Consider the following 27,478-nt stretch of genomic DNA (forward strand, 5'->3'; position numbering starts at 1 on the left):
TTAAAGCATTACAGCATTACAGCAATATGCATGTAAGCACTAAACAGGGTGTCTCGAAATGTAGATATAGGCTGCGAATGTTTTGAATTTTGTTTAAAATAGTTTGTTATATATTAACATTGGGTCAAAAGTCAACCATTAGGGAGATATCGGACCAGAAATATGGAAGAAAAATAATATTTTAATTTTTTTTATCTTACAAACGTGAGTGATTTTTAATATTTATACCAGATTTTGAGTTTTCATATTTTATAATTTGACATTCTTTGACTGTTAAACTTATGTTTTCATTTTTTAATAAATTTTATTATTGCTGAACCTATACTTCCTCATACCCTGCCCTTCTGTTGACATTTAATGTAAAAAAAAATAAAATTACACAGTATAACTCCCTCTCCTCCGGTTGCACAAAATTGCAGAATTTAAATACAAAATACCTCCGAAAACGCGTCGAAATGGGATAAAATGAACCAGTATGCTCTTTAAAGTGCAACGTTGCCAAAGTTAAATTTATACTTATTTTAACGGAATTTAAAAGGAAATAAACTTTGTCATATTGACATTGTCATATAATTTATAAGAAAAATCTTAATGGTTTTAAGGGTGCGAAATAAAATTTTTCTGGGCAACGTTCTATGTTTTCCTCTTCAATATTCGAATAAACCTTTCAATTATGATAAAAATGATTATTGGCAGTAATAAAAGGGAAGCGAAAAAACACTGGATGTCCGCAGCTAACGGGAATTTGATACTGCAAAAACTAACAACGAGAAAGATATCGAAATATAGCTAAACAGGAAACACTCGAAATTAAAACCGAAGTACCGCAGGGATCCGTACTAGGACCGACACTTTGGAATATCTTGTACAAGGACCTATTTAAAATTAAATTACAAGCATGAGCAAAGATTGACTGTTTTGCGGACTGTTGGTATCGTCTGTGGATAAGAACATTGTGCTGAACATACTGTGCGGTGTGCTGCGCTAAGTGCTAGTGTATGCAACAACTATACGGGCGGAAGCACTAAAAGTAAAAAGCCCGAAAAACCCAACGTGGGGCTTAATGCTGCTGCATTCAAAACAGCGGTGGCACTGCAGGTTATAGCAGGAATAACCTCAATAGATTTGATAACGAAAGAGGGAAATAATGAACATGAAAAGGGGCAAGGTAAGACTCACTCCGGGGTGAAAGAGACAACAATGGAGGAATAAAGACTATTGGAATGGACAGAGATAAACCTCGGACATTAAGAAATGGATAAAATGTAAACACAGAAACATATTACCCAAGCAATCTCAGGTCACGAAATGTTTAAGATGTTCCTTAGAGCTTAGAGAAAAGACCAGAAACACGAAGTTAACAGAAATAAATAAATACGTCTTTATTTTCCAGGACAATTCAGCAAAATAAAAAAAAATTACTAACAAGACTAAAAAATTGAATAGTGTTCCAGAAAAAAAGCCGAAGATCAATTGCCTATTTTACGATTAAAACGGGCCCTGTTTTCTCATCATAAGAGGAGAAAATATAAACTATTCATTAAAATTCTAATATCTTAAATAACTAATAGAATATATAATATAATAAGTCCAAATCAGCGTGGTTTTATGAAAGGGCGTCCAACAACAACAAACATATTGAGTATATATTGACTTTCCAAAGGCGTCTGACAGGGCGCCTCATGCATTGTTTTCAAAAGAAAAACTAGTCGCCTTTAATTTTGAAAATGATCTCATCATCTTTTCTCACCGATTCTTGGTTTTTAATAACTATGAGTCTTCAATATCTGACGTCTTGTCAGGAGTTCCGCAGGGTACTAATTTGATCTTCATAATGTTATATCCCATAGTAAATGTGTATCCTTTGCGGATGATTTTGAATTTTAAGTTGCAGTATACTCAGTTGGGGATTGCAGGATGTTAACAGCACACTTAAATGGAGTTGAGCACATCAACTTTATTTTAATGTAAAAAAATGCACGGTTATAAAAATATTAGCAAAAATTTTAAAATGCTGGGTTTTCTCATCAGATATTGAAAGGAGCTAATAAATCCCAACGTAATAAAAATTTTATTCCTATGTGAGATCTAATTTGGAGTTCCGCAAACTTAATGTGGGTCAAGAATTGTGAATATTTCAATGAAGAAATTGAAAGAATCCAATATAAATTTGTAAGATATCTTCAATTTAAAATGAGTGTGATCTATCCAAGTCTCTAGCAAAACAAACATGTTTTTCCCCAATGTGCAGTATGTTGTGAAAATGATTTTTTTGCTAACAATATTCATAAGTTTCGTAGAAAATTTGAAAACGGTGTTTTTTCTTGAGTCATTTTTGTCTTTGTTATTAACATTTCGCTTGCTTTTGGTAGATATTGTTTGGGATGAGATTTGCGAGGTATTAAAATCGTTTATTATGCTTCGGGTAATATTATTAATATTTTGAAGATTTTTCATCTGTAAGGTATAAATAAGGAATAATATTCTGAGAAATCGTACGGAAATCACTGATTTCACTGCCGCAATTTTTACCACGGTGGTTAAACCCTCGGTATAATCTTTCAACAATCGTCCACCTTGAATTATTTAAGTTTCTTTACAAAGAAACTTCCACAGGCTACTGCTACTGCTACTACTTCTGCGTCGGATGTTGATAAATCAAACTTGCCAATCATCCTGACCAGCATTTTACTCCGGACCTACTTTTGTATTGTTTGAGGAGAGACTGATTCCCATATTGGTGACAGGTAGAGACCTAAGTCGCGGTTAGGATTGTTACGAGGTTAGCGCCAAAATTTCCCGGCCTGACATAGATGCAGCTCCAGTATCACGATGTCTTCTTTTAAATATATATCTGAGTAGGCTGCGAAAAAAAATAGAAGTCTTGCGTGCAGTAGTTAGTAGTAAACAAGACGTGTCCGAAAAAATGTCGCAAATAACGCAAATTGAGTATAGAGCAGTCATAAAGTTTTTGACAAAAAAGGGTTAGCACCTAAAATTATTAAAGAAAGGCTGGATGGTGTGTACGAAGGAAACTCTAAATCGTATTCTGTAGTGAAAGAATGGACAAAACGTTTTCGAATGGGTCAGGAGTCCCTTGAAGATGATTCAAAAACTGGTCGACCAGTGGAAGTCATAACGGAAGGTATTGTTGCGATTGTGAAAGAGGTGGTATTGAGTGATCGACGTTTAAAGGTCAAGGAAATCTCAGGCTTTCTGATACAAGTGTTCGTCGAATCCTGCATGATCATTTAGGTATGCATAAGGTTAGTGCAAGAAGGGTTCTTAAAAACCTTTCGGCTATTCAAAAACAACGCCGTGTCGACTGTGCGCGGTCTTTTTTGGAACTCTGTGGGTCGAAGCCGAAGCCTGTGATAGAAACTATTGTGTTCTCTATTATGACCCTCTATCGAAAAAAGAATCAATGGAGTGGCGTCGTAAGGGTGAAGCACCTCCAAGAAAATTCAGAGTTTGACAGTCAACAAAAAAGGTGATGGCCACGATCTTTTAGGATTGTGAAGGAATTCTTTTGATAGATCTTAAAGAAACTAATACCACTGTCAATGGTAAATACTACGCAACATTATTACATAAATTGCGAGACTGCATACGTGTAAAACTTCGAGGAAAACTGACCAGAGGCGTGCGATAATGCACCTGTCCATACTGCTGGTGTTGCACAAGCTGCCATTTTAGAGTGTGGGTTCTAACAGATAGATCATCCTCCCTATAGTCCAGATATGGCTCCGAGCGACTATTATATGTTTGGATATTTGAAAAAGGACTTACGTGGACGGCGGTTTAACGACGAAGTTGAATTAAAAGAGCCTCTTTTAGCTCATTTTGCAGACAAACCAAAAGAATATTTTTTCTTATTCTTGAATGTAATCAATTCTTCTACCAACGACATTTATAAGCAACCAAACAATCTTAACCGCGATTCAGGTCCTTACCTGTCACCAATATGAGAGTCAGTCATCCGAGACGATGTTTTTGCCCCTTATTTAGCTCCGCCCCCCTCAAACAATATAAAAGCGGGTACAGAGTAAAATGCGAGCCAGGAGTCAACAGGATGATTGGCGGGACTTTAGCAAGTTGGACAAAAACCGACGCAAAATTTTACTTTGAAACTTTGCCGGTTGACTCACCTTAAAATACTCGATGGCAAGCAGGCACCACTGACGTTGTTCGCGGAATTTTGGCCGCCGCAATTTGAAATTGAGACGCCCTTTTCCGCGTTACTGACCAAACTTAGGGGATTGGTGAATATGCTCGGCGAAGGGGACGACGGTTTGGCACTCGCGCCGCCGCCACTGACACTGTTTTTCTGTTTACTCTCGAGTTTGTTCAGGTAACTCAACTCGGCACTGCCCGATTTCCGCGATTTTTCCCCGCCACCCACCGCATTCGTCGCCGGCAACTTTATACTGGGTTGTATTGTCAGGCCCGACGGCGAGGAGTATTTCAGAGCGGCGTTACTCGACGAAGACGATTTGCTGCTAAAAAAAAAAAACAAACATTGGAGAAGCACAACAAAACATTTTCAAATTTTCAGTGAAAATGTTCAATTCTAACTACATTTGTTTCTCTTCTCCGTTTTTTCCAGACAAGACAAAAAATTAAGAACTAACGACAATTGTTTCCACAACACCGTGTCTTTATCAAATGTAATATTTGCAAACTGCCTGCTACTACATATACCGAAAAATGACCGTATAACCTTAATTAATGTTGTTGTGAGAATTTCAGTTCAATAAAGGAGAGGCATTTAAATCTATTTGATAGTTAATTAATAAATTTGAATGTCTCACTGTGGCACTCCATGGCTTCCAATAAATTTAATTTTCTACTTTTTGTGGCTGTATGTAATATATCAAAATTGACGTCAAAAATGTCTTCTTCTTCTTAGGATAAGATAAACATTTCAACCTGTAGAGACCTGATTTTTTGGATTTTGGACATTTCGTTTTATTGTTTTTTAACAACAAAATTAAGGATATCAAAATCCCTTCTAAAGCAACACTATTGTCTTTTGATGTACAAAACAGAGCTAGAGCTAGATACTTTGAAGGGTTTTGAGAACATCTTTACGTATAGGGAGCTGTACTGTGCGCTTGTGAGTTCAATTTTAGAGTATGCTAGCTATGTCTGGCAACCATACTATGCAATTCACAAGGAAAGAATAGAGCGTGTGCAGCGTAAGTTCCTTAGAGGGATAAGTTTTAAATTGGGAATGTCATTTGACGATATAAACAACGAGGGGATTATGAAGCTTTTGAATCTGACATCTTTGGAGAGTAGGCGCATATGTTTTGACATAGCTACATTATACAAAATAATTAATAACTTGATGGATTCGCCAGATCTTCTGGCATCTGTTGGTTTTCATATTTCTCCTATTAATGCAAGAAATAAGGCTCTTTTTATCATTGATTTTCATAGGACCAAATATGGCATTAACTCGATTATGAATCGAATGTGCAAGCTGACAAATATTTTACTCACAAATAACGAGCATATTGATTTATTTTCTGGCTCTCTCAGTAGTTTTAATTGCAAAGTAAAGAAGACTGTTTTTAATCAAAACTTGGTAGTTTAGCAACTGTAAGTGTTATTTGTAAGTGTTGGTGTTACTATTTTTCTTAGGTTAAACTATATTGTAGTGATAATGTAAATAAAAAAAATATTTAATTTTAATTTAAATTTATAAGAAAGTGACTAACTGATACGAATTAAGGAAAGACCCGGGCAAGCTGTAAGAATGAAATATGGCTGAACAAGTCCGTACTTTGCTTAGAATTTAATTATTTGGGGTTTTGTTAGGAAAGATACTACACAATATTTATTTATTTATGTATGAATTTTTGTTTAAACCTAAAATAAAATTACAAATTATTTTTATTACCTACTCAAATTAATTAAAATTACTTAAGTACATAATATATCAGTACCACTATCGCAAATCATCGCCTGTTCTAATTATTATTTGTTCTATATTATTTGCAATATGGATTTACGATTGTTCTGCTTTTTCTATATGTTTAACAGAATTTGCTGCCACATTTAACACCAGTTTCATCTTTTACAAGCCTCCTAATTAAGATATCTATTTTTTACATATTTTTCTTATAACGGTGATTTTTGAACAAATAACAGCTATGGGTTCTCCATTATCACCAGTGATATCAAACATATTTATGGAAGCCTACGAGAAGAAAGCTCTCGAAACCTTGCACCTATAACCAAAATTGTGGAAATTCTACGTCGATGATATTTTTATTATTTGGCCTCATTGTCAATAATCCCTAGTAGATTTTCTTAGACATTTAAACTCTATATACCCTAACATACGTTTTAACATTGCATTTTAAACTAATAATAATCTCGCATTCTTAGATATTCTTATCAATAGAAAATCAGACCTAACATTGGGTCATTGTGTTTACAGAAAATCCACGCACACAGGCCGATACCTTAATGCATTGTCACATAACCATCCGACCCAAAAATCATCGCTTATCAACTCTCCTGTTTACAGAGCCGTAAACTTATCTCAGCCCGAGTCACTGAACCCATAATTAAAACACCTTACCTCAGCTGTTTTCTCTTTCTAATAATTTATACTTTAAAGATATTAAGCGTTCACTTCACCACAAACTTCCAATAGCAATGAGAACGAAATCGCTTGCCACTGTAGTAGTTCTTTACATTCAAAACATCATTGACCACATATCAAGAGTTCTAAAGAAATATAACGTCAAAACCAGATTTACCACTTGTTCAAAAATCTCCCAACATCTTCGATCCGTCAAAAACAAAATGCCATTTGATATGCCAGGAGTTTACAGCATTCCATGCATATGCGGCAAAGATTACATTGGAGAGACCGGACGAAAAATATCAACTAGGCTTAAAGAACGTAAAAGATCTTTAAGACTAAAACAAATGAACTCATCACAGCAGTTGCCGAATACAATCACGAAACCGAACATAAAGTTTTATTCGATAAAGCTAAAATTCTTGCATGTAATCAATTCTTCTACCAAGGAAAAATCCGAGAGTCTATAGAAATCTAGAAGTAACCGAACAATCTTAACCGCGACTCAGGTCTTTAACTGTCACCAATACAAGAATCAATCATCCGAGACGATGTTTATGCTCCTCATTTAGCTCCGCCCCTCTCAAGTTTCAGTCAAGCTCTGAAGAAGCCAACAGGAGGAATGGCGAAACGTTAGCTAGTTCGAGTCAACAAATACCGACGCAGGAGGAATTCCGAAGTTTTATTAAAAGTAAATATTGGAGAAACACAACAAAATATTCGAACGGATCGGTATCGCATATAAATGATATGTATCAGGTTTTTAAAAGCTCCTTAACTTATTTGCACGGTTATTTTAGTCTCTGGAAACCATTGCAAAAAAATAGTTACCATACTGAACACCGAAATGCAGTATTTCTACGAACGGCTGTGTCAAAATAAACTGAAATTAAATAGCTCCAAAACCAAGTGCATGGTTATCGGTTCTAAGGTTAACTGGCAAAAATTTTATAAGTCGGGGTATCCTGTGGATATACAGGGTAATAAAATTGAGTTTGTTTCCGAAATTAAATATTTAGGGGTGATCTTGGATCCACAATTATGCTTTAGTAATCATATTGAATATCTATGCAAAAAAATTGGTAACAAAATAGGGTTTTTTAACCGTGTATCGCGGTTTTTATCGCAGTGGACTAGAATATTAGTGTTTAATAGTATAATTTAATGGTTTTTAATTGTCAGAGAATGAGTCATTCGAGTCATTCGAGACAATCTTCATGGCCCTCTTTTTGCTCCGCCCCCTTAAACAATAAGTAAAGTTATAATGCGAGCCAATTATGCGCCAGTAAGTATGCAGGAGGAATCCAGAAGATTTCTAAATAGTATTATAGTAGCCTGCGCCTGTAAACCCTTTTTGGTGATTTAAACAATGGTTGGCACATCACTGTAATTCATAATAAAAAATACTATCTCGTTTTTTTTTTTCGGAAAGCTATCTTCAACGGCAACATTAAAATTTTACGTCTTTCTAATATAATGTCTATCTTCATGATAGACATCCTTGTCTTTGAAACACTGTATATATTTGATTAGTTAATATTTATACATTATTATTGAAAATGTTATAATCTAGATCTCCTTTGTAGTTGCAATGCGTCTTATCATTGAAATCATTTCTTCATTTTCAATCATATTAACTGACTCTACGACCAGTACTGTTCTGGGATACATAAAACACCGTTTAATACTATTTACCTCGATGTCAGTGTGGAGTTGAGTTTATGCGAATTGTGGGCCCCCGTAGATGACGTAGAGACCTTCTCTCGTGCGCTATTCGAGCCGGACCTCGAAGAAAGAGATTTGGAGTTTTTTGAGGACTTGTGGTGAGTCGCCAGCGACGAGATTCCCAACGCGGAATACGGATCGGCAGGGTTTCCCATTGGGAAATTCAAACCGGACGCTTGCAATCGAGCTAGGTAGTCCTGGGCTGCTAGGTGAGAGGCCATCGACCACCAGGCGGCACCTGTGGACAATAAAGACATATAACATTCGATTAACTAATGAAAACTTAATTACGTCATTGGTTTCAAAAGTTATAAGAAATTATTTTAAAGTATACAGGGTGGCTCAACAAAGCTGTTACATGTTACAGGGTGTTTAAGGTAATCTTAAGTGCGGACTTTATAAGTTGAATAAGATTGAAGCCACTTAATGCTGTGGTGGGTAATGGGAACATATTCGATTCGATTCAAGTATAATATTTTTGTATCGTGTATCATTTATGATTCATTAAAGCTTATGGCGAATTTTATATTTTTTGTAATATAGTATTATTACACTGACGAATGTTTTCACCCAATACCTACCAAGAGCTAAGAAAAGCAAAATATACTTTAAGACCAAAAATTAAGAGGCTTTGTCAATTTTAGATTTACCTAAACATTTTCAAAAGTCACAAAATGGGAATATTTGCTAAAAAACCAACAGTTTTGCTTATAAAGAAACGTCATTTACCTTGTTCGTTTGCCCTGGGACGCCATATTGAATTGAATTGTATAAGATAGACTGTGCGTTTGTGTGTATACTTTGTAACCCTTTTATTGTTTATTACCGGGACTAAAGCTATTTTTCGGCACCTAACAAGTGAAACTTTATGAAATTTAGAAACTGATCACCTATGCGTATCAAGATCCCAATTTTACCTACTTGTATCCATCCGAATTTAAGCGCACGACACTGGTTTCGTTCTCAAAATAGTAATTCTATGCGGGTTTGCGAAGTTTTCGCATTCCGGATGAAATTGCCACAATGAAATTAATTAACAAAACAGACGTTCAGTGATTATTTTTTGGCGTGGGTGTGAGGTTCCGATAAAATACCTTAGTAGGCCGCGACGTCAAAATGACGAAATAAGTCATAACGACAGACGTAATTCTCCTCTGGTTTTCTCGCGTTGCTAAAGATAATTTTAAAGGAAACCATACACATTTTGTTGGCATATATAATTATTACGCCGGCATCTGCAAAATTTTTGAATAAAAACCTATATGAAAGGCCGAATTAAGTGAGTAACAATTTACGATATCAGATAACCAAATAGGCTTTCTTTAGTTAGGCAATTAAGTATTTCGGTACCGAATGAAAATTTGTGTTCGTCGATATTTGGAAGATTTAGGTATTTTTTTTAAAGATTTTTATTAACGTATATTGCGATAATAACTAGGCTCCACTACTGTAATTGGATGATTGGGTAAATAAAGGAGCTTTTTCTAAAAATATCTAGATATCAACCTCTCCTAATTTTCTAGATTTAGTTTCATCTATTATTTCTAATTACTTAAGTGTTTTCTTGAAACACAATTTGGTAATCACCTTTAGAATTTGTTTCAATTGTTTTCTGTAATAACCACCAATGGTCTAATTACATTTTTGGTGGTGAAAGGTAAAGTCTGTTCATAGATATAAGAAAGTGACTAACTGATACGAATTAAGGAAAGACCCGGGCAAGCTGTAAGAATGAAATATGGCCGAACAAGTCCGTACTTTGCTTAGAATTTAATTATCTGGGGTTTTGTTAGGAAAGATACTAAACAATATTTATTTATTTATGTATGTATTTATGTTTAAGTCTAAAATAAAATAACAAATTATAAAAAAATATAGTATAACAATATTATAATAATATAATAATAATATAATATTAATATAATAATATATAATATAATAATAATAAAATAATTGGCCTTTGTTGGTCTCTGTAAATCCTATTTTTTTCCAGATAATCCAGTCGCCATTTCTGGATTCTAAAAGATTCCATTCCTTTTATCAATTTTTTTAAATCTAAAACCCATGTTCTTTTTCAAGCCTCCTAATTCTAAGATATCTAATGTAGGCACGTTTTGTTCCTCGTATAAATGGTAAATTTTACGCCGTATTGTGTCTTGATCACTTTCATCTACACTCGAGAAAATGTCAGCCTCGCTTTTTTTCCCTCGCTGAAATGCGATTAATCACAATTTTCCATACAGATGATGTTGGAATTTTCGCCAATGTGGCCGTTTCTTCTAAATATGCTTGCTTGCTGGCACCACGTTCAATGAAAATCAAATAAACATTGTTTATAACTTCCTTAGTCTCAATAGAATAGTGTTTTCTACATTTGGGTGGGAGCATCTCCTGAGATACACTACATTTTGCATAATTCGCACACGATTCAACACACGCTGTATTACACACGAAATAAGAATGATTACTAATAAACTTAGACTAAGTAGTATACCAAACCAAAGAATATTAAACACAGGTAGGTATAAAATTATTTTCTATTACGGACCACAATGTTACCTGAATTTAAATTCCGAAACTATAAGTAATAATCTTGTTGCACTGTATGTTAATGACCACCCTTGGATAATTTAATTCAAAAGCATATGGTCACTTTCTTATATCTATGAACATACCATACCTTTGCTTTATATTCAATAAAATACAATTTTATCCTTAATCATTTCTTATTGAGTTATTCAGAGCGGGGAACAGCAACCTCAGGTTGTAAATTGTTTCAAAACATTTTTATATATAGCCGCTTCCCGCGCTTCAATCTCCAGATTTCTACATTGTGTCAATCCTCTTCGTTCATTTCTCTCTTTTTCGTGGCATCTTGAATTCCTTCTATCCAAGATTTGCGGGGTCTCCGGTGTATATTCTAGGAGTCTTCTTGGTCGCCTATTTCTGTTTATGTGGCCACACCATATCTTTTTCTCTGGTACGTTCCTTTCGTCGATTCTGCTTGGATAATACTTTCGTAATTCAACAGCTTGCGGAAAAGAGAATTACGAGAAACATGACGACCCATTTAATGTTCAGAAACTTGGAAAAAGCATATGATAGCGTGCCAATAAACAAATTGTCCAAGGTATTACATGACTATGAAATAAACAAGACATTGCAAAACATATACCAAAACACTCTTGGCATGATAAAGGTAGGAACCAGAATATCATCGCCGTTTAAAATATCGAAGGGATTAAAGCATGGTTGTTGTGTTTCCCCCACCCTCTTCTAAATATATGTCCAAAGAGCGATAAGATCATGGATGAGAAAATGTTCCGAAATGGGAATACTGATAGGGAAATATTGCCTGTACACCTTGGTGTTTACAGACGATCAGGTACTTATAGCGAATGATGAATACGACATTGAGTATAACACAATGAACACATCTAAAACTGAACATCTAGCAGTAAAATATACAACTAGGAAATAGTATTAAAGGCTATAGAGAGTATAAGTACCTAGAAAGGTATATTAGTGAAGACGGAAAAAGATATTAACAACAGAATTACACAGGGTTGTAGGGCGATTCAATAACTGAACTCACAATTTTGTTAATAAAAACAATTGTACAACAACAGTAATCGCAGAAAGCGTATCTTATTTATTTTGTTTTTATTTTATTTATTTATCATATTACTAGGTCCCCATATTTAAATAGTTTGGACCTTTTCTTATGGCATCTGTTACGTTCCAATTTCGACCTTAGGTCATATTTCCAGTAAAATAAAGAATTACCTGTGTATTTGGGGTTTTATTAGTTAAATCACGCTTCTCGTGCTGATTCCATTCTAGTGCGTTTTGGAGAATTCCTTAAGTGACACGAGAGACTGCTATTACGTCACTCAGTTCCAACAAGTCTTGCAACGGCAATTGGTTTTAATAAAGTACAAGTTCACAGATTCTTTTGTAACTTAAAGAAACTGTATGAAAAATACAATTTTAACCCGAACCGCATCTTTAACATGGATGAAACTGGGATGAGTACGGTTCCCAAAATGACACCCAGAGTCGTATCCGTGAAAGGAAAAAAAGTGGTAGGAAAAGTTGTATGTGCTGAGAGAGGCATTTACAATAACCACCTGCCTTCATTTTTCCGAGGAAAAGGATGAAGGGTGAGCTCCTTGATGCAGGGCCCACCGGATGTGTTGGTATGGTATCTGATTCCGCATTCATAAATTCATATCTGTTCATGAATTGGTTATATTATTTTAAGGATCATGTTCATAATACAAAAGATTCTCCTGTCTTACTAATTCTAGACAATCACTCGTCATGGAATTTCAGTTATTACTTTAGCTCCCCACAGCAGCCACAAAGTTCAGTCATTAGACAGGAGTATCAATATCAAGTAGCTGCTCTTTTTAACGAAGCCTACAAACAAGTTGCTACAGTCGGCAATGCTGCCTCGGGATTTTCAGTGACTGAAATTTATCCATTTAACGACGGCATTTTTTAAGAGTATGACTTCCTCCGAGCTACTGTAACTGACAATGTAAATATTATCTTACCAGTTCAAGGAGATGAAAATGAACCAAAAAATGATGAGACAGACTGACCTGCCAAACCACAGAAATGAGAATCAGACATTAGACAATACAAAAATTTGCCCGCCAAATCAAAGAGTTGAAGCTAAACCAAAAACTTATCATCAGGTTTTCAAAACACCATAAGTTTTGAAGACAGAGAAAACTGAAGATATTGCACTTAATGCCAAAAAGAAAAAAGAAAAAGTTTAAAATCGAAAATAACAGCTTCGAGTTCATTTAAAGGAGATTTGGAAAACAAACAAAACGAAGAATTAGCTAAATCTAACAAAAGGAAGAAAAGAACAGTCCCATTAAGATCTTTATCCCCTCAACCGGGACCATTTCTTGTATTTCGGAAAATGAAAAATTGTCCAACAATTGTCCATTACGCAACGAAAAATATGAAGAGCCACCTGCTGAAGAATGGATTCAGTGCTTCAAATGCGAAGATTGGTGGCATGAACAATGCATCTCTTATGAAACAGGGATATTTTTATGCGACTTATGCAAATAAATATGTAGCCTGAAGACTGCGAACAGTTACCCCAATGGCAAGACAAGTTGTTTTTTTATTTTTCATATGTTTATTTGTAATGTGCCAATGTAATAAATACTTGGTTCTGTACTTCCTAAATACAATCGTTTTCTTTTTAACATACTTTAAGCGTGAAACTGCGTTCGCTTACCCCAAGCGACTCTGCGCTGCACCACCCCCCTCCCGCTTCACCCCGTTTACCTGAAGAACGTCGCGGCGACGGTCGTATCGAACGATGGGCGAAAAATAAATTGCCCTCGCGATGATGGAAATCGCAAACAAACAGAACGTAAAACATAAATCCATAAACCAATACAGCGGAGAGATGTTCTATTATCCAGACGTCGTCCTTTTTTTTACCGCCTTCCCGGGGAACGCTGTGGCGACGATAGAGACCGAGACGAAAAGAGAGACGGAGGGAACGGGGTGAGAAAGGGAGACCGCGAGAGGCGATGGATAGAAAGAGACGGAGAGAAATCCGCACGGGGTCTATATAGCGAAGACGAGGACCCCGCGAGCAAAGTAGATCAATAAAACAAATTACATTTGCCGTTAAACTTTGCCCAGATCAAAATACTGCAGCGAAGAACCGGCGAGAGTTACTGCTACATACACACACACACATACATTCGCGTCTTTCTGGGTCTCGAAGGCAGCGAAATGCCGTCGCCGTCTCTTTCTGTCGCCCGAATCCCGCATACACACACCTTCGATCGGGAACGGGTTTTATGAAGGACGCGTTCCTCCTTCTCAGTTCAAGGAACGCGTAGGTTGGATGATTCCTAACGTTGAGGAACTTCTTATAACACGCGTAGCACCGGAAGGCCCTTATTGTATGCAGTTCGTCCAACCTGACGTCGTAGAGTTCGATGTTAACATCTGGTTGAACTGGGAATTAGTTACCGACATCACCAAATTTGGATAAAACTATCCAACCGACTGCGCCGCTTTTCTAACAGGAAACCGAAAGCCGCCTTTTACAAAACTTTGTTTTTCCAAAAATCAATTGCTTACCGCAAGAGCGTATTCAACTGACTAACAAATAAGCGAGACAACAGTTTTATGTGATTAAAAGCTTAACTTTCTGTTTCCAAAAGCGTGCTATTCGATGAAATATAAACCAAATAGACATTTCTACAGCATTGATTAGTTCTTTCGTTCTAGAAGTTATTTGGCAATTTTCTGATCCATATGTGGAGACGGGTTCAATATTGTTGATTTTCGTTGTCCTTGTTTTTTGACGACAAAATGGAGTTCAGTTGTTGAATCGCCCTACGACCTTCTGTTGTCAATATCTTTTCCGGTATGGTTAACAGATGAGATTTTTAGAATGCCGGATACTAGGACAAACATACAGACGGACAAACAAACAAAACAGACGATATAGTAAGGTTCATTATCTTATTGGTTTCCAAGTTATAAGAAAATGGCAAATAGAAAAGTCGTCACACTTGCAAAAAAATGACGACAACGCCATTAGTTTTAAGGGTCACTCGTATTTGGGCTCTGTTAAGCAAAAAGCTACCAACCCACATTATATGATAAAATTAGATGAACGGGTAATGTGGTCAATAATTAATAAATATTTATTTTGCAAAATGTTTCCTAGACCTTGAAAATTTCCATTCCATTCAATAAAAATACATACTCTTCATTTTAGAATGAAACTTTCAACCCACAACGACTCGGATTTCAGCGATGTAGAATGCAAATTATAATTATTTCAATGTGTTTATACGCTTGATGACTACATTGATATTGTGAGAAACTGCCGTAAAAAAGGCCATTTATAGTAACAAAAATGAAAAATAATGGCCCGTTCATTAAAGAAAGTTAAAGAAAATTCATTTCACAAATGGATACCAGGCAATAAATATTAAAAAAATATAAGAGGGACACCATCCACAACCATTAGTTCACCTTTCACATCTGTGCCTTTGTGGTAAACCAGTCTTAGAAGAGAAACTTAAGAACTTAAACGAAATATACCGGGAGATGTTTTGCCTTTTTATAGCAGCTTAAAATCAAATAAACGTATAGTGGAAAATGAAAATGGATTCGACGTGGAGGAGCTAGATTTCAATGTTGAAGCAGAGTAGATACTTAAGTTAACAAATTTTATATTTCTCCTTCATTATTCATTAATATAATAATTTGTTGATACTTCCTGTTGCTTTTTTTCATTTTGCAAAATCCTACCAAGCCACAAAATTTTTGGTATTTTTGAAAAAAAATAATAAAAACCTGTTATACTGTAAAGTAAGATGCTACTGCTACAGTTTGATTGTATTTTGTATGGGCTGGCTGCAGATTTTCTAATTTAGAAAAAAGTACATTTACAAATATCTCATAACGTAAAAGATTATACGCCGCGGAATTTGAATTATACGCTACAGGGTGTTCAAAATAAAGGAGTAATAATAATTTTAAATTGAATATCTTCGGTTTTCTTAAATGGCAAAATATTAACTTAGAACCCACCTGCAACTTTAATTAAGTATGTGTTCTAGTACTTTATGATTTATTTTAACTTTTCCAATATTTATGCTTCTTTCTATTGCTAATGCTATTCACTATTGCTGCAACAACACTATATTGGTGTATTAATTAGGTATTTTTTCTACTCCCTTCTGAATTTTGAATTGATACGTCCACCGTTGTTCCTAAATTTTTGACCTTAAATAAATAAAATAAAATAAAAATAAATAAGAACTAAAAGTTCAGATTTTCACGAAATTATATATTTTCGTATCACAATTGTTTCGACAACACCGTGTCTCTATCAAATCTAATATTTACAAACGACCTGTTGCTGTATATACCCAAAAATGACAATAAAACCTTAATTAATATTGTCAAAATTTTAGTTTAATAATAGAGAGGTATTTAAATCTAATTAATCGTTAAGCAATACATTTGATTGTCTCATTTTGTTAATCTCCGTGGCTTAAAATAAATTTAATTTTCTACTTTTTGTGGCTATAAAAATAAGAAAAACCCAATACTTTGGATATACCATGAGAGGCCCAAAATACGAAATCTTAAATCTAGACTTGATCTGGAACTCAGAATGAGAATGGCGATGACCTATGTGTTTTCTGTGCTTTTATATGGATGTGAGTGTTGGACCCTTCATCCTTGTTGCGAAAAAAGACTAGAGGCTTTCGAAATGTCTTCTTCGTATTCCCTGGGTACAGAAAGTAAGAAAAACAACTTTTACCAACTATAAAAATAAGAAAAACCCAACACGTTGGACATATCATGAGAAGCCCAAAATACGAAATCCTAAGTTTAATTATTGAGGGTAAGATAAAGGGTAAAAGATCTATTGGGAGAAGACAGAATTCTTGGATGAGAGACATGCGAAGATGGTTTGGATGTAAGAAGAAGAACACTTATATCGTCAAATTTTCACTTACTTGCCGCCGGCATTCCCAAACTCGCCGCCTGACTGGCCGCCACCGACAGGGTATTGTTGTACGCGTTGCTGTAGGCGGCAGCGGCGGCCGCCGCCGCCGCCGCACTCGAAGAGGACGCCGACGACACGGCCGGGTAAGAAGGCAGGCCGGAGTTACCGCCGCCTCCGCCGCCGCCCCGTCCGGCCGCAGGTGCCGACGCCGTTGGCGGCAGCATGCCGAACGGCAGGGTGGCCGCGTGGGGCGGTAGCCCGAAACCGCCTGCGGCCGCGAACAGATTAGCCGCGTTCGCGTCACCCCTTGGCCAGTAAGCTGAAATATTTTTTTCCATTATTCAAAGTACACTGTGAGTCAACGATAAAGTAAAGTAAGTAAATTATGGAACATGCGCAGTGAACGATATTTAAGTCACGAGTTTATTTGGAACGAGCGGAGCGAGTGTTTAATAAACGAGTGACTTAAAAGGTTCAACAAACCGGTCGCGTACTATACTATCACATTTTAATTTGTTTTTAAATATTTATTACCATCATAAATAACAAATTAGGTTCGGCCGTTTTTAGTAGCCCTCGGTAATAGTATATTATGCAAGTGTGGCATTTGAGTTACGAGTTGGCAGGAGCGGAGCGCAGCGGAGCCAGTGTTTATCAAACGAAGGAGTTAAAAAGTTTACCCAACGTGTCGCGTACTAAACTATCACATTTTATTTTGATTTTAAATATTAATTGCCATCATAAATAAAAAATTACAGTTTTATTAGTTAATTACGAGATAATAAGACATTAGTAGCAATCGGAAATAGTATATTATGCAAGTGTGGTATTTGAGTTACGAGTTGGGAGGAGCGGAGCGTAGCGGAGCCAGTGTTTAACAAACGAGTTACTTAAAAAGATTACCCAACGTGTCGCGTACTAAACTACCACATTTTATTTTGATTTTAAATATCAATTGCCATAATAAATAACAAATTAGGGTTTTATTAGGTAACTTCGAGATAATAAGACATTAGTAACAATCGGTAATAGTATATTATGCAAGTGTGGCATTTGAGTTACGAGTTGGCAAGAGCGGAGCGCAGCGGAGCCAGTGTTTAACAAACGAAGGAGTTAAAAAGTTTACCCAACGTGTCACGTACTAAACTAACACATTTTATTTTGATTTTAAATATTAATTGCCATCATAAATAACAAATTAGAGTTTTATTAGGTAAATTCGAGATAATAAGATATTAGTAGCAATCGGTAATAGTATATTACGCAAGTGTTGCATTTGAGTTACGAGTTGGCAGGAGCGGAGCGCAGCGGAGCCAGTGTTTAACAAACAAAGGAGTTAAAAAGTTTACCCAACGTGTCGCGTACTAAACTAACACATTTTATTTTGATTTTAAATATTAATTTCCATAATAAATAACAAATTAGAGTTTTATTAGGTAAATTCGAGATAATAGGACATTAGTAGCAACCGGTAACAGTATATTATGCAAGTTTGAAATTAGGATTACGAGTTGACAGGAGCGGAGCGCAGCGGAGCCAGTGTTTAACAAACGAGTACTAAACTAAAACTAAACTATCACATTTTATTTTGATTTTAAATATTAATTGACATAATAAATAAATTAGAGTTACATTAGGTAAATTCGAGATAATAAGCAATCGATAATAGTATATTATGCAACAAGTGTGGTATTTGAGTTGGCACGAGCGGAGCGCAGCGGAGCCAGTGTTTAATAAACGAGTTTACCGAACGTGTTGCTATCACATTTTATTTTTATTTGAATTATTAATTGCCCTCATAAATAATAAATTAGAGTTTTATTATTAGGTAAATCAGATATAATAAGACATTGATAGGAACAGGTAATAGTTACATTATGCAACAAGTGTGATATTTGAGTTACAAGTTGGCACGAGGTGATCACAGCGTATTTAATAAACGAGTGACTTAAAAAGTATAGCAAACGTGTTGCGTACTATACTATCACATTTTTTTTAATATTAATAAAATATTAATCGCCATCATAAATAACAAATCAGGTTCGACATTTTTTTATTTTAACTGAAAGCGATGGAGTTTGTTCTTACAAAAATGATAAAAAAAATTGCAGGCAAAATATTTTTTTCTGCTCCCGTCTGTAAAATACCTAATTATCCACCGATCTAGGGTGCGGGAAGCGTCACTTTACCACGTCAGTCTCGTTTCCCATAAATCCGAGCTACTTCGGACATTTCCCGGATTTTACCGCACGGATTAGCGAGCAATCGATATAGAGATATCGAGATATTTCCCACGCATTGAATTTTGACGTTTTTCGATTCTGACAGTCATGTTAGTGATTGTATTCGTGATGTTTTGCGAAAATGTACCCAAAAACTAACGGTCGCAGAAAAAGTATAGTACGCAACACGTTCGGTAAACTTTTTAACTCACTCGTTTATTAAAAACTCACTCCGCTCGTGTCAAATAAACTCGTGAGTCAAATACCCATTAGTGCTAAACAAAAAAGATATAGATGTAGAACAGTTTTATATATGCATATTATCTACGTAGCGAACTACCATAACGTCAATGCCCTGAGGTTAGTTTAAATTTTCGTTAATTGCCCAAAAACTCGTATACAATTTCCACATTAACATGGGGTAAACTTCGGAAAACAGTTTTTTGATAACGAATTCGCAAAGTCCGTCTCTATAGAGAAGAGCCCATTGGCTTGGCTTGGTTTCGTGCCTGTGTTTTGTGGGTGCATATATTTGGTTCATCGTTATAGACTATTATTTTCGTTTTGGTTGCAGTATCTTTGTTAAGGTAAGGCATTTTATTTGTTTTTCACAATGTGTTCTATATATTCTTTATACCTTTTAATTGTGCATATTGATTAAATATTGTTTGCTTATTATTGACGTACCTCACTTATTTCATATATCAATCAAATGCAAATAATATAGAACAAATAATAATTAGAACAGGCGATGATACCGATAGTGATACTGATATATTATGTGAATAATTTTAAGTAATTCAGGTAGGTATTAAAAATAATTTGTAATTTTATTTTAGATTTAAACATAAATACATACATAAAAAAATAAATATTGTTTAGTATCTTTCCTAACAAAACTCCGAATAATTAAATTCTAAGCAAATTACGGACCTGTTCGGCCATATTTCATTCTTACAGCTTGCCCGGGTCTTTCCTTAATTCGTATCAGTTAGTTACTTTCTTATATCTATGAACAGACTTTAACCTTCCCCTATAACGTAAAAGTGGTAAATGCGACAACACCGCCGTCAGCAGTTTCGAATTCTGCGTGTTCGAAAACCAGCTGGGACATATTTAAGCCTACCTGTACTTTTTACTAACCCGGTATACGTAGTTATAATTTTTATTCCGGAAATCAAAATTTAAGGGGAAGAAATCGTAAAATCAAAAAAAAAAACCTCGAAACTCACCGCCGAAGAGGCTAGCTGCGTCCAGCAGTGCGGCAGGATCTTGAACGTTTGACACTTTGCTTGGGCCAGAAGTACTCTCGTTGGCCTTCCCATTTTCTTTATCCATTTCCTGTCCGCAATACTGAAAAACGATTCGATTAGCCACGCGGCACCTTTCTAATGGCCGATTCGATAGATATACAGGTTTGCCGGGATCGCAGAACCACCCTAGTTGAGAACCGTTTATTATAAGCGTGTGACAGGCCTCGAAAGACAAACGGTTTCGGCCAAAACGTCAAACGAATTGTTACCTATTAAAAATGATATAACGAAAACGAATATTCGTCGTTTCAAGAGATTTGACAGCTCGTGAATGGTTCCGCCATTGTCGAGGGTGCATTATCACGCGATTGTTTTGAAAAACTATCCATACTCGTGCGTGTAAATGGTATTAAAATAGTCGGTGGAAGTTTGAGAAATAATTGATTTTGTTGCTCATCGTGATATACAGGGTCGCCACTTTTAGACCATTTAAGAAACAGGGTCGATTAAATACGACCAAAGATGTACATTCTGATGCACAACGTCCTGAAACTACGAAAATTAAATTACCCGAGGTGGACTAAGCAGTATTTTCGCAAAAACCATTTTGTTGCTTTCGTTATTTTCTCTGTAACATATTATGTCTGCATTGTCATATTGCCTTGTATTGTTTTACCCCTGTTTAATGCTACTTGATCGCCAGCGCCGCCAAAAAATACAAAACAACTGCTGTAGACTTGGGTGTTGCTTAAAAATAGACAAGGCAAAACATTTCTTTGCCTTATCATCTTTCAAACTATTTAGAAAGAACACTAAAGGCGTGTTAATAAATAAATAAAGTGCTGATTAGGTTTTTAGTCTTTTAATAAATCACAGAATTATTTCTAATTACTTACTTACTTTTTCTTTTGTTTATATTTTATTTTTCTTTACTACGGGTTCTCTTATTACAAAAACGTATCTCAATTTTCAACAAAGACTATTATTATTATCATTATCATTATTATTATTATTATTATTATTATTATTATTATTATTATTATTATTATTTATTTCGAAGTCTTTAAAACAAAAAAGTTCCCTAGGTGCCCTAGCTGGATCCCACTTTGCTTCACTTCCTTCTACTATTCTTGGGTGGGGTCCCTTCCTCTTTTGCCTTTCCTATCGGTCTCTCTTGACCAACTCTTGTTTTTTTTTTCCGTCCCTGACACTATTAGCCAACGAGGGCTAGGGGTCTTTCTTTTCACGCTAAATTAAAAAACCTTATGACGACCTGGCGATGGACATGGAAAACCTTGAATAAAATTCATGACGGAACAACATAATATAAATTCGATTACGGTGCAGGGGGACTCGGAAACCTCAGTGCGCGCCCAGGTTGGTTGTAAAGCGGGCCAGTCTGGTGTGACAGAATGCGATCGCGACTCCGAGGGTGGAACTCAGGCTCTCTGGAGTTTTGATGCTACTGGGTTAAAGACACGGGAGAGAAGCTATAGCTGGTCCGGTGTGAAGGATCCTTTTGCAAAAAGAAGTCTGATAGGAAGATCCCAACGCGGGCCAATACCAAGAACACGGAAAATCCAGCCAAAAGGCCTAGAGAGGAAACCTCGCCAAAACAGGAAGAGACAGAAAATAAGGAGGGACTCGCAATCAAAAAACTGATCGAAGATATGGATGTACAGGTTACAAAGTTGATGAGTGTCATCCAGACAAATATAAATTTTAAAAAGGAGATCAAAGATTCGGTAGTAAGGTTAAGCAGCATAGCTAGCAGGTTAAAAGGCAGAGAAATACAGATGTGGCTGGGAAAAGGCGGAAGTAGAAAGAGTAGTGAAACAGAGAAGAACTCGGCAGCAACACAAACAAGCAATGAACATAATATGGCAGACACAGAAACGCAAACTGTATACATGAAAGTATTGGCAGAGGAGAAAGAATCAGAACTCATAAGGGAGTCTCTGAGGGCAATAGAATCCTTAGATGATCTTTTGAGAGCAGTAAAGAAGACCTGGCCCGAGGCGGCATACAAAAATGTAAAAATCGAAGTGGGAAACCCCCTATCAAAAAGTTCTGGAGGTGACCTGGCGATATACTCCGAAGACCCTGAAATGACTAAAGGTATCAGTAGGATTTTTAAGGAGAGATATCCCGAACTCACGTCGTTGGGAGATCCAAAAGAGACTACTGAAGTAGCATACCTCACTACCTCAGTAAAAATTGGGAGAATGGCAACCAGCGAACGTACCGTATTCAGGCTCTGTCCACTGGGACCTGTGAGCGATGAAAGAAAAAATGAGGAATTGTACAAGATTCTGGTAGACCTTAGAGAGACGGCAATCAAATTGGGAACGAATAATATACGGATGCCAATACCCGACAGGTATGAAACTGAAATGGTCAGAAAGCTGCTCGAAGTGGCATTCATAGACACAAAGATAGGGATAAGCCTGCACGTGCCGAAACAAGAAATCAACAAGAACGCGATTAACACTACAAAAAAAATTGACCAAGACAATGACACAGATGTTCTAATTGTTAAGGCAGGGAATAAAACATATGCTGAGCTACTGAGGGAAATGAAGACCAAATTAGCCCTAAGGAACTAAATATAGATATAAAGCAAGTAAAATAGACTAAAAATTGTGAAGTTCTATTAATCATGAAAAGCAACAAGGCGAATACCGAGTTATTACGTGCGCAAATAGAAGGTAAAATATCAAACGCCGAAGCTCGAACTGCAAGGGAACAGAAGACGATACTTCATGTGTACGGCATAGACGCCGCAACTAGTACTGAGGAACTAAAAGTGGCACTGCAGATCTACACCGACGGAGTTGAAGGGGATATAGAGGTGAAGTCTATGAGACCATATTCTAGAGGCTCTCAGGCTGCAACACTAGCAGTGAACCCTAAGGTTTCAGAAATCCTACAAAAAGCGGATAGGATCAAGATCGGATGGAGCTCTTGTAGTATTAAGGAGCGTATACCAGTCCTACAGTGTTACAAATGCCTTCAACATGGGCATACTATCAGAACGTGCAAAGGGCCAAATCGTGCGAAATTGTGCTACAGATGTGGAGATGAAGGACACAAAGCCGCAGGATGCAAAAACGAGCCAACATGCTATGACTGTGGAGGAAAGGGACACCGAACAGGGAACATAAAATGCCCTGTCTACGGCAACCTTTTGAAGCAGAAAAGACAAAACTAACAAAAATGATGCAACATCTAACACAACCAGTGACAACAGACAGGAGTAGGAGGGAGCATTACCAGGGCCAACACGAGGACATCAAGATTATGCAAGGAAATGTTGATAGAGGCTCAAATGCGGTGGATATGTTATATAAGATGGCCGAAGAACATGGGGCGGATATTGTCCTGGTAGCAGAGCCAAACCGGAAGAAATTGAAAGGTAGGAAATGGATTCACGACCAAAATATGGACGCAGCGATTTATGTCCCAGGAGTCCAGATCAAGATCCTGCAACATGGTGCAGGGGTTGGTTTCGTATGGGTGGAGACACCACATGTTATAATCTATAGCTGCTACATATCACCAAACGTAGACATTGCATAACCTCAGGGAAGATATGAAAAAACAAAAGAAAGAGATGGTCATTGGAGGAGACTTCAACGCTAAATCCTTTCTGTGGAGCCCTAAACCAGAAGATAGGAGAGGGGAATTACTATCAGAATGGTTGGCTGAAGAGAACCTCATTGTACACAATAGAGGCAGTGTACCAACCTTTATCAGGGGAAGCAGTGAGTCATATATTGACATAACATTTAGCACCCAAAAGATAGCCAGACAAGTCATAAATTGGAAAGTCCTTGAAGAAGAAAACCTGAGTCTCCATCAGCATATCCTGTATACAATCACTGGAAGCAATTGGACCGAGCTCCAGAAACCCAATACAGCACAGCGCTGGGTAATAAATAAAGAAAGGCTTACCGATCTGTCTCTGGAAGTAGGCAGACAACTCAGGAATAACCATAACAATCTGAGATCAGCAGAGCATTTTACGGCAACAAATGCGTGCGATAAGACCTTTGTAAGGAAACGCAGCAGCGCAAGAAGACCGGTGTACTGGTGGACAGCAGAAGTGACAGAAGCGAGGAAAAAATGCATTGAAAGTAAGAGAAAGATGGTCCGAGCGAACAAACGTAGCGATGAATCAGTCAAGAGATTATGCCATGATAAATATAAAACAGATAGAGCCCAACTCAAAAGAGCAATTTCTGAGGCAAAAAAAGCTGCATGGAAGAAAGTGATCGAGGAAGTAGATAAAGACATTTGGGGAAGAGGGTACAAGATAACAAAATAAAATATCCACCATTAAATATGTCAGATGAAAAGCAATTACAAATTGCTAAGTCACTTTTTCCGACTCGACCACTGCAAAAGTGGAACAAGGTAACAGTTCAACCTAGGGACATACCTCTGTTTACTGTCGAAGAACTAAGAACTGCAGTTGGAAAAATAAAGGATAGCAAAGCCCCTGGACCGGACAATCTCCCTCCTGAAATTATAAAGACAATTGCGAAGGATTATATTGAGGAGTGCACAGACCTCATGAACAAAATATTGCTGAAGGGAGAATTTCCTAGAATATGGAAATTATAGAGAAACCAGGTCAGGATAAGAAGTATAGACCCATATGCTTAATCAATGTAGCTGGTAAGCTACTGGAACATTTGCTGGTAAAACGTCTCAAGGAAGAAATTGAAAGGACTGGCGGACTGGCAGACGAACAGCATGGGTTTCGGGAAAAGAGATCAACTATCAGTGCTTTGAGAAGGATACGAGAAAAGATAGACGAAGTAAAACAGACACCGTGGGGAAGGAGGAAGTTATGTGCTCTTGTCACGGTAGACGTCGAAAATGCCTTCAACACGGCACCATGGTGTGGTATATTGGAAGAGCTTCGAAATCGTAACATAGCCCCTTATCTGTATAACATCATAGCAAGCTACTTCGAAGATAGGCGTAATAGGTCCAACCCTATGGAATGTGTATTACAACGGTGTATTCCGAATTCCTGTTCCAAATGGTATTACCCTTGTCGGATATGCTGACGATCTGGCTATCTTAGCAGAAGTAAAAGAAGCCGAGATGATGGAAACAGTAGCCAACCATGCCCTTTACAATGTCACGGAATGGATGAAATCTAAAAACCTGAAATTAGCCCCCCAAAAAACGGAGGCAGTCCTACTTGTTGCTGGAAGGAAAGTTAAAAACATTTCAGTCACAGTGGAAAACACAACAGTTCAGAGTCAGGAAGTAGTCAGATATTTAGGTATAAAACTAGATAGAAACATGTCCATGGGAGCCCACATCAGAGCCGTAACAGAAAAGGCCAACAAGGCCTTGAACAACATCAGTCGCCTTCTACCAAAAGTGAATGGGCCTAGTGAAAGCACCAGGAGGATATTATGCTCAGTAGTGACTTCAATACTACTATATGGCGCCTCAATATGGGAGCAAGTAGTTGAGAAGAAAGTCTATAAAAGGATTCTGAGTAGTGTTCAAAGGAGGGTAGCCATAAGAGTCTCCGAAGCATACAGAACAACTTCCAATAAGGCACTTATGGTGATAGCTAGGATCCCACCTATTAATCTCCTAGTTAAGTGCAGAGCCCGTATAGAGAAAGATGGACCAGACGCTAAATCGGAAGCACAAAACGCGGTGATGTTGTGCTGGCAAGAGGAATGGGACATAGATGATGGTACAGCGGAATGGAGTAAAAAGCTAATTCCAAATATAAGACCCTGGTTTGAGAGACGACACGGTGAAGTAGATTTCTTTCTTACACAAATACTCACCGGGCACGGGTGCTTTGAAGCCTACTTCAAACGTTTCAATCTGGCCGAAACCGAGGAGTGCCTTTATTGCATAAACGTGGATACGGTTGAACACACTCTATTTTTCTGCCCAAGATGGAACATGCAGCGGAATATAGCAGAGCAAATACTCGGTCACATAAGCCCAGACAACCTAGTAGAAAAAATGTTAGAGTCACCGACAAATTGGGACCACGTCTGCAAAATGGCAAAGCAAATACTTTCTGCCAAGAGGATAGAACGGCCAAATCTTATACAAGCTCGCTGAACCTTAGTCAATAGGAGACCGAAAGATCATGGGGAAGATCATAGGGCGCGAGAGAACATCACGCGCGTCCGGACGACACTCCATCTGAAGTAATGCTGACGCAGTTCCAGATGGAGGGCACACTGTTTTGTCGTCAAGAGAGGAAGTATGAGTACGCTCACACTGGGTTTACACGGTCGGCTGATGCCAACCCGTCGTCGCCAAGGGGACACACCATCCATCCCCAGGGTGTCTTGAGACGCCCAGAAATATTGCTGCCAAAAACAGATGTAGTGCCAAACAAGCGCAGTTAAAAATTATCTCATTTTTATGACATTAAAGTAAAACATGAGATATTCTAGATTTTAAGTTGCGTTTAACATCTAATATTAAAAATTAAATAAATTATTTGTTCCATCTAATGAAACATGTATCTAAAATTTCAATTTTCCAATGTGCTAGGAAACGAACACTAAAATCAAAGAATTTGTGTATTCTAAAATATTTTAATTAATTAAATCAATTAAATCTTAGTAGCTTGCACTTAGTATCTAGCACAACCTTGGCGAAAAAATGGCCACCCTGTGTATAGTTGCAGAATCGAATAACAAAATATATTTGTAACGGGATTGAGGCTTACCTTCGATATTAAGGTGTTTGCTCTTCTTGAAACAAAACCTTCTTTTCTACGTCCGTTCAGCCCATCTTACCGTATTATTTGCTGAAACAAAGTAAAAAACCCATTAAACCATGTTTTTAAGCGCCATGGAGTAATAAAACGGGGGCTTCCCGGTAGTGCAAATTTTAGGCTTGGCTATAGGCGCAGGTCGAAAATTACCCCGTAAAACCATATAAACTGGGCAATATTACAGGTAAGTAACTAACACAGATAAATACTTCTAATGGCGTATTAAAAATTTTAGTATACGCTGTAAATCTATAGTGTCAATAGTAACAACGATATTAGTTGAATGGCGAGTACATCGTCGACATTCATTGCAATGAAAAGAAGCTGTAATCATTGAACATAGCTTTAAATATTCGCTTAAACATTGCGTTAAGCATGACA

At 36.9% G+C, this 27,478-nt stretch overlaps 3 protein-coding genes across 11 annotated transcripts in view; 2 read left to right on the forward strand and 1 right to left on the reverse strand.

The window, feature by feature from the left end:
* LOC132700053 (bromodomain adjacent to zinc finger domain protein 2B) overlaps positions 1 to 27,478 on the reverse strand; it is a 131,331-nt gene that overhangs the window by 62,454 nt on the left and 41,399 nt on the right. For 8 of the 9 annotated variants that reach the window (XR_009618597.1, XM_060667210.1, XM_060667157.1 and 5 more), the window contains exons 4-8: positions 27,050 to 27,130; positions 20,299 to 20,419; positions 16,855 to 17,163; positions 8,294 to 8,561; positions 4,149 to 4,499 (exon numbers count right to left, since the gene is read on the reverse strand). Coding sequence is in view for 8 of the 9 variants with exons in the window: in XM_060667210.1 (XP_060523193.1) it covers positions 4,149 to 4,499; positions 8,294 to 8,561; positions 16,855 to 17,163; positions 20,299 to 20,404 (1,034 nt within the window). In the remaining variant the exon portion in view is untranslated. The remainder of the gene's footprint in view (positions 1 to 4,148; positions 4,500 to 8,293; positions 8,562 to 16,854; positions 17,164 to 20,298; positions 20,420 to 27,049; positions 27,131 to 27,478) is intronic. The other variant, XM_060667175.1, reaches the window with a different exon arrangement.
* LOC132708112 (uncharacterized) lies at positions 23,536 to 25,397 on the forward strand. The gene is made up of 3 exons (XM_060680236.1): positions 23,536 to 23,820; positions 23,888 to 24,455; positions 24,946 to 25,397. The coding sequence occupies exons 1-3, from the start codon at positions 23,536 to 23,538 to the stop codon at positions 25,395 to 25,397; spliced, it is 1,305 nt and encodes a 434-aa protein (XP_060536219.1).
* Positions 25,639 to 26,430, forward strand: LOC132708114 (uncharacterized). Its single transcript, XM_060680240.1, has one exon. The coding sequence runs from the start codon at positions 25,639 to 25,641 to the stop codon at positions 26,428 to 26,430; it is 792 nt and encodes a 263-aa protein (XP_060536223.1).

The sequence above is a fragment of the Cylas formicarius genome, unplaced genomic scaffold, assembly GCF_029955315.1.
Source record: "Cylas formicarius isolate icCylForm1 unplaced genomic scaffold, icCylForm1.1 PGA_scaffold_10__41_contigs__length_53128322, whole genome shotgun sequence".
NCBI lineage: Eukaryota > Metazoa > Arthropoda > Insecta > Coleoptera > Brentidae > Cylas > Cylas formicarius.

Excerpts from the sequence above, each read along its gene's own strand:
- LOC132708112 (XM_060680236.1), top strand. The coding sequence starts at position 23,536 with ATGATGCAACATCTAACACAACCAGTGACAACAGACAGGAGTAGGAGG. Across the intron at positions 23,821-23,887 it reads TCCTGCAACATGGTGCAGGG|ACATTGCATAACCTCAGGGA; the intron begins GTTGGTTTCGTA and ends CACCAAACGTAG. Across the intron at positions 24,456-24,945 it reads GAGGAAAAAATGCATTGAAA|AGAAACCAGGTCAGGATAAG; the intron begins GTAAGAGAAAGA and ends TGGAAATTATAG.
- LOC132708114 (XM_060680240.1), top strand. The coding sequence starts at position 25,639 with ATGTCCATGGGAGCCCACATCAGAGCCGTAACAGAAAAGGCCAACAAG.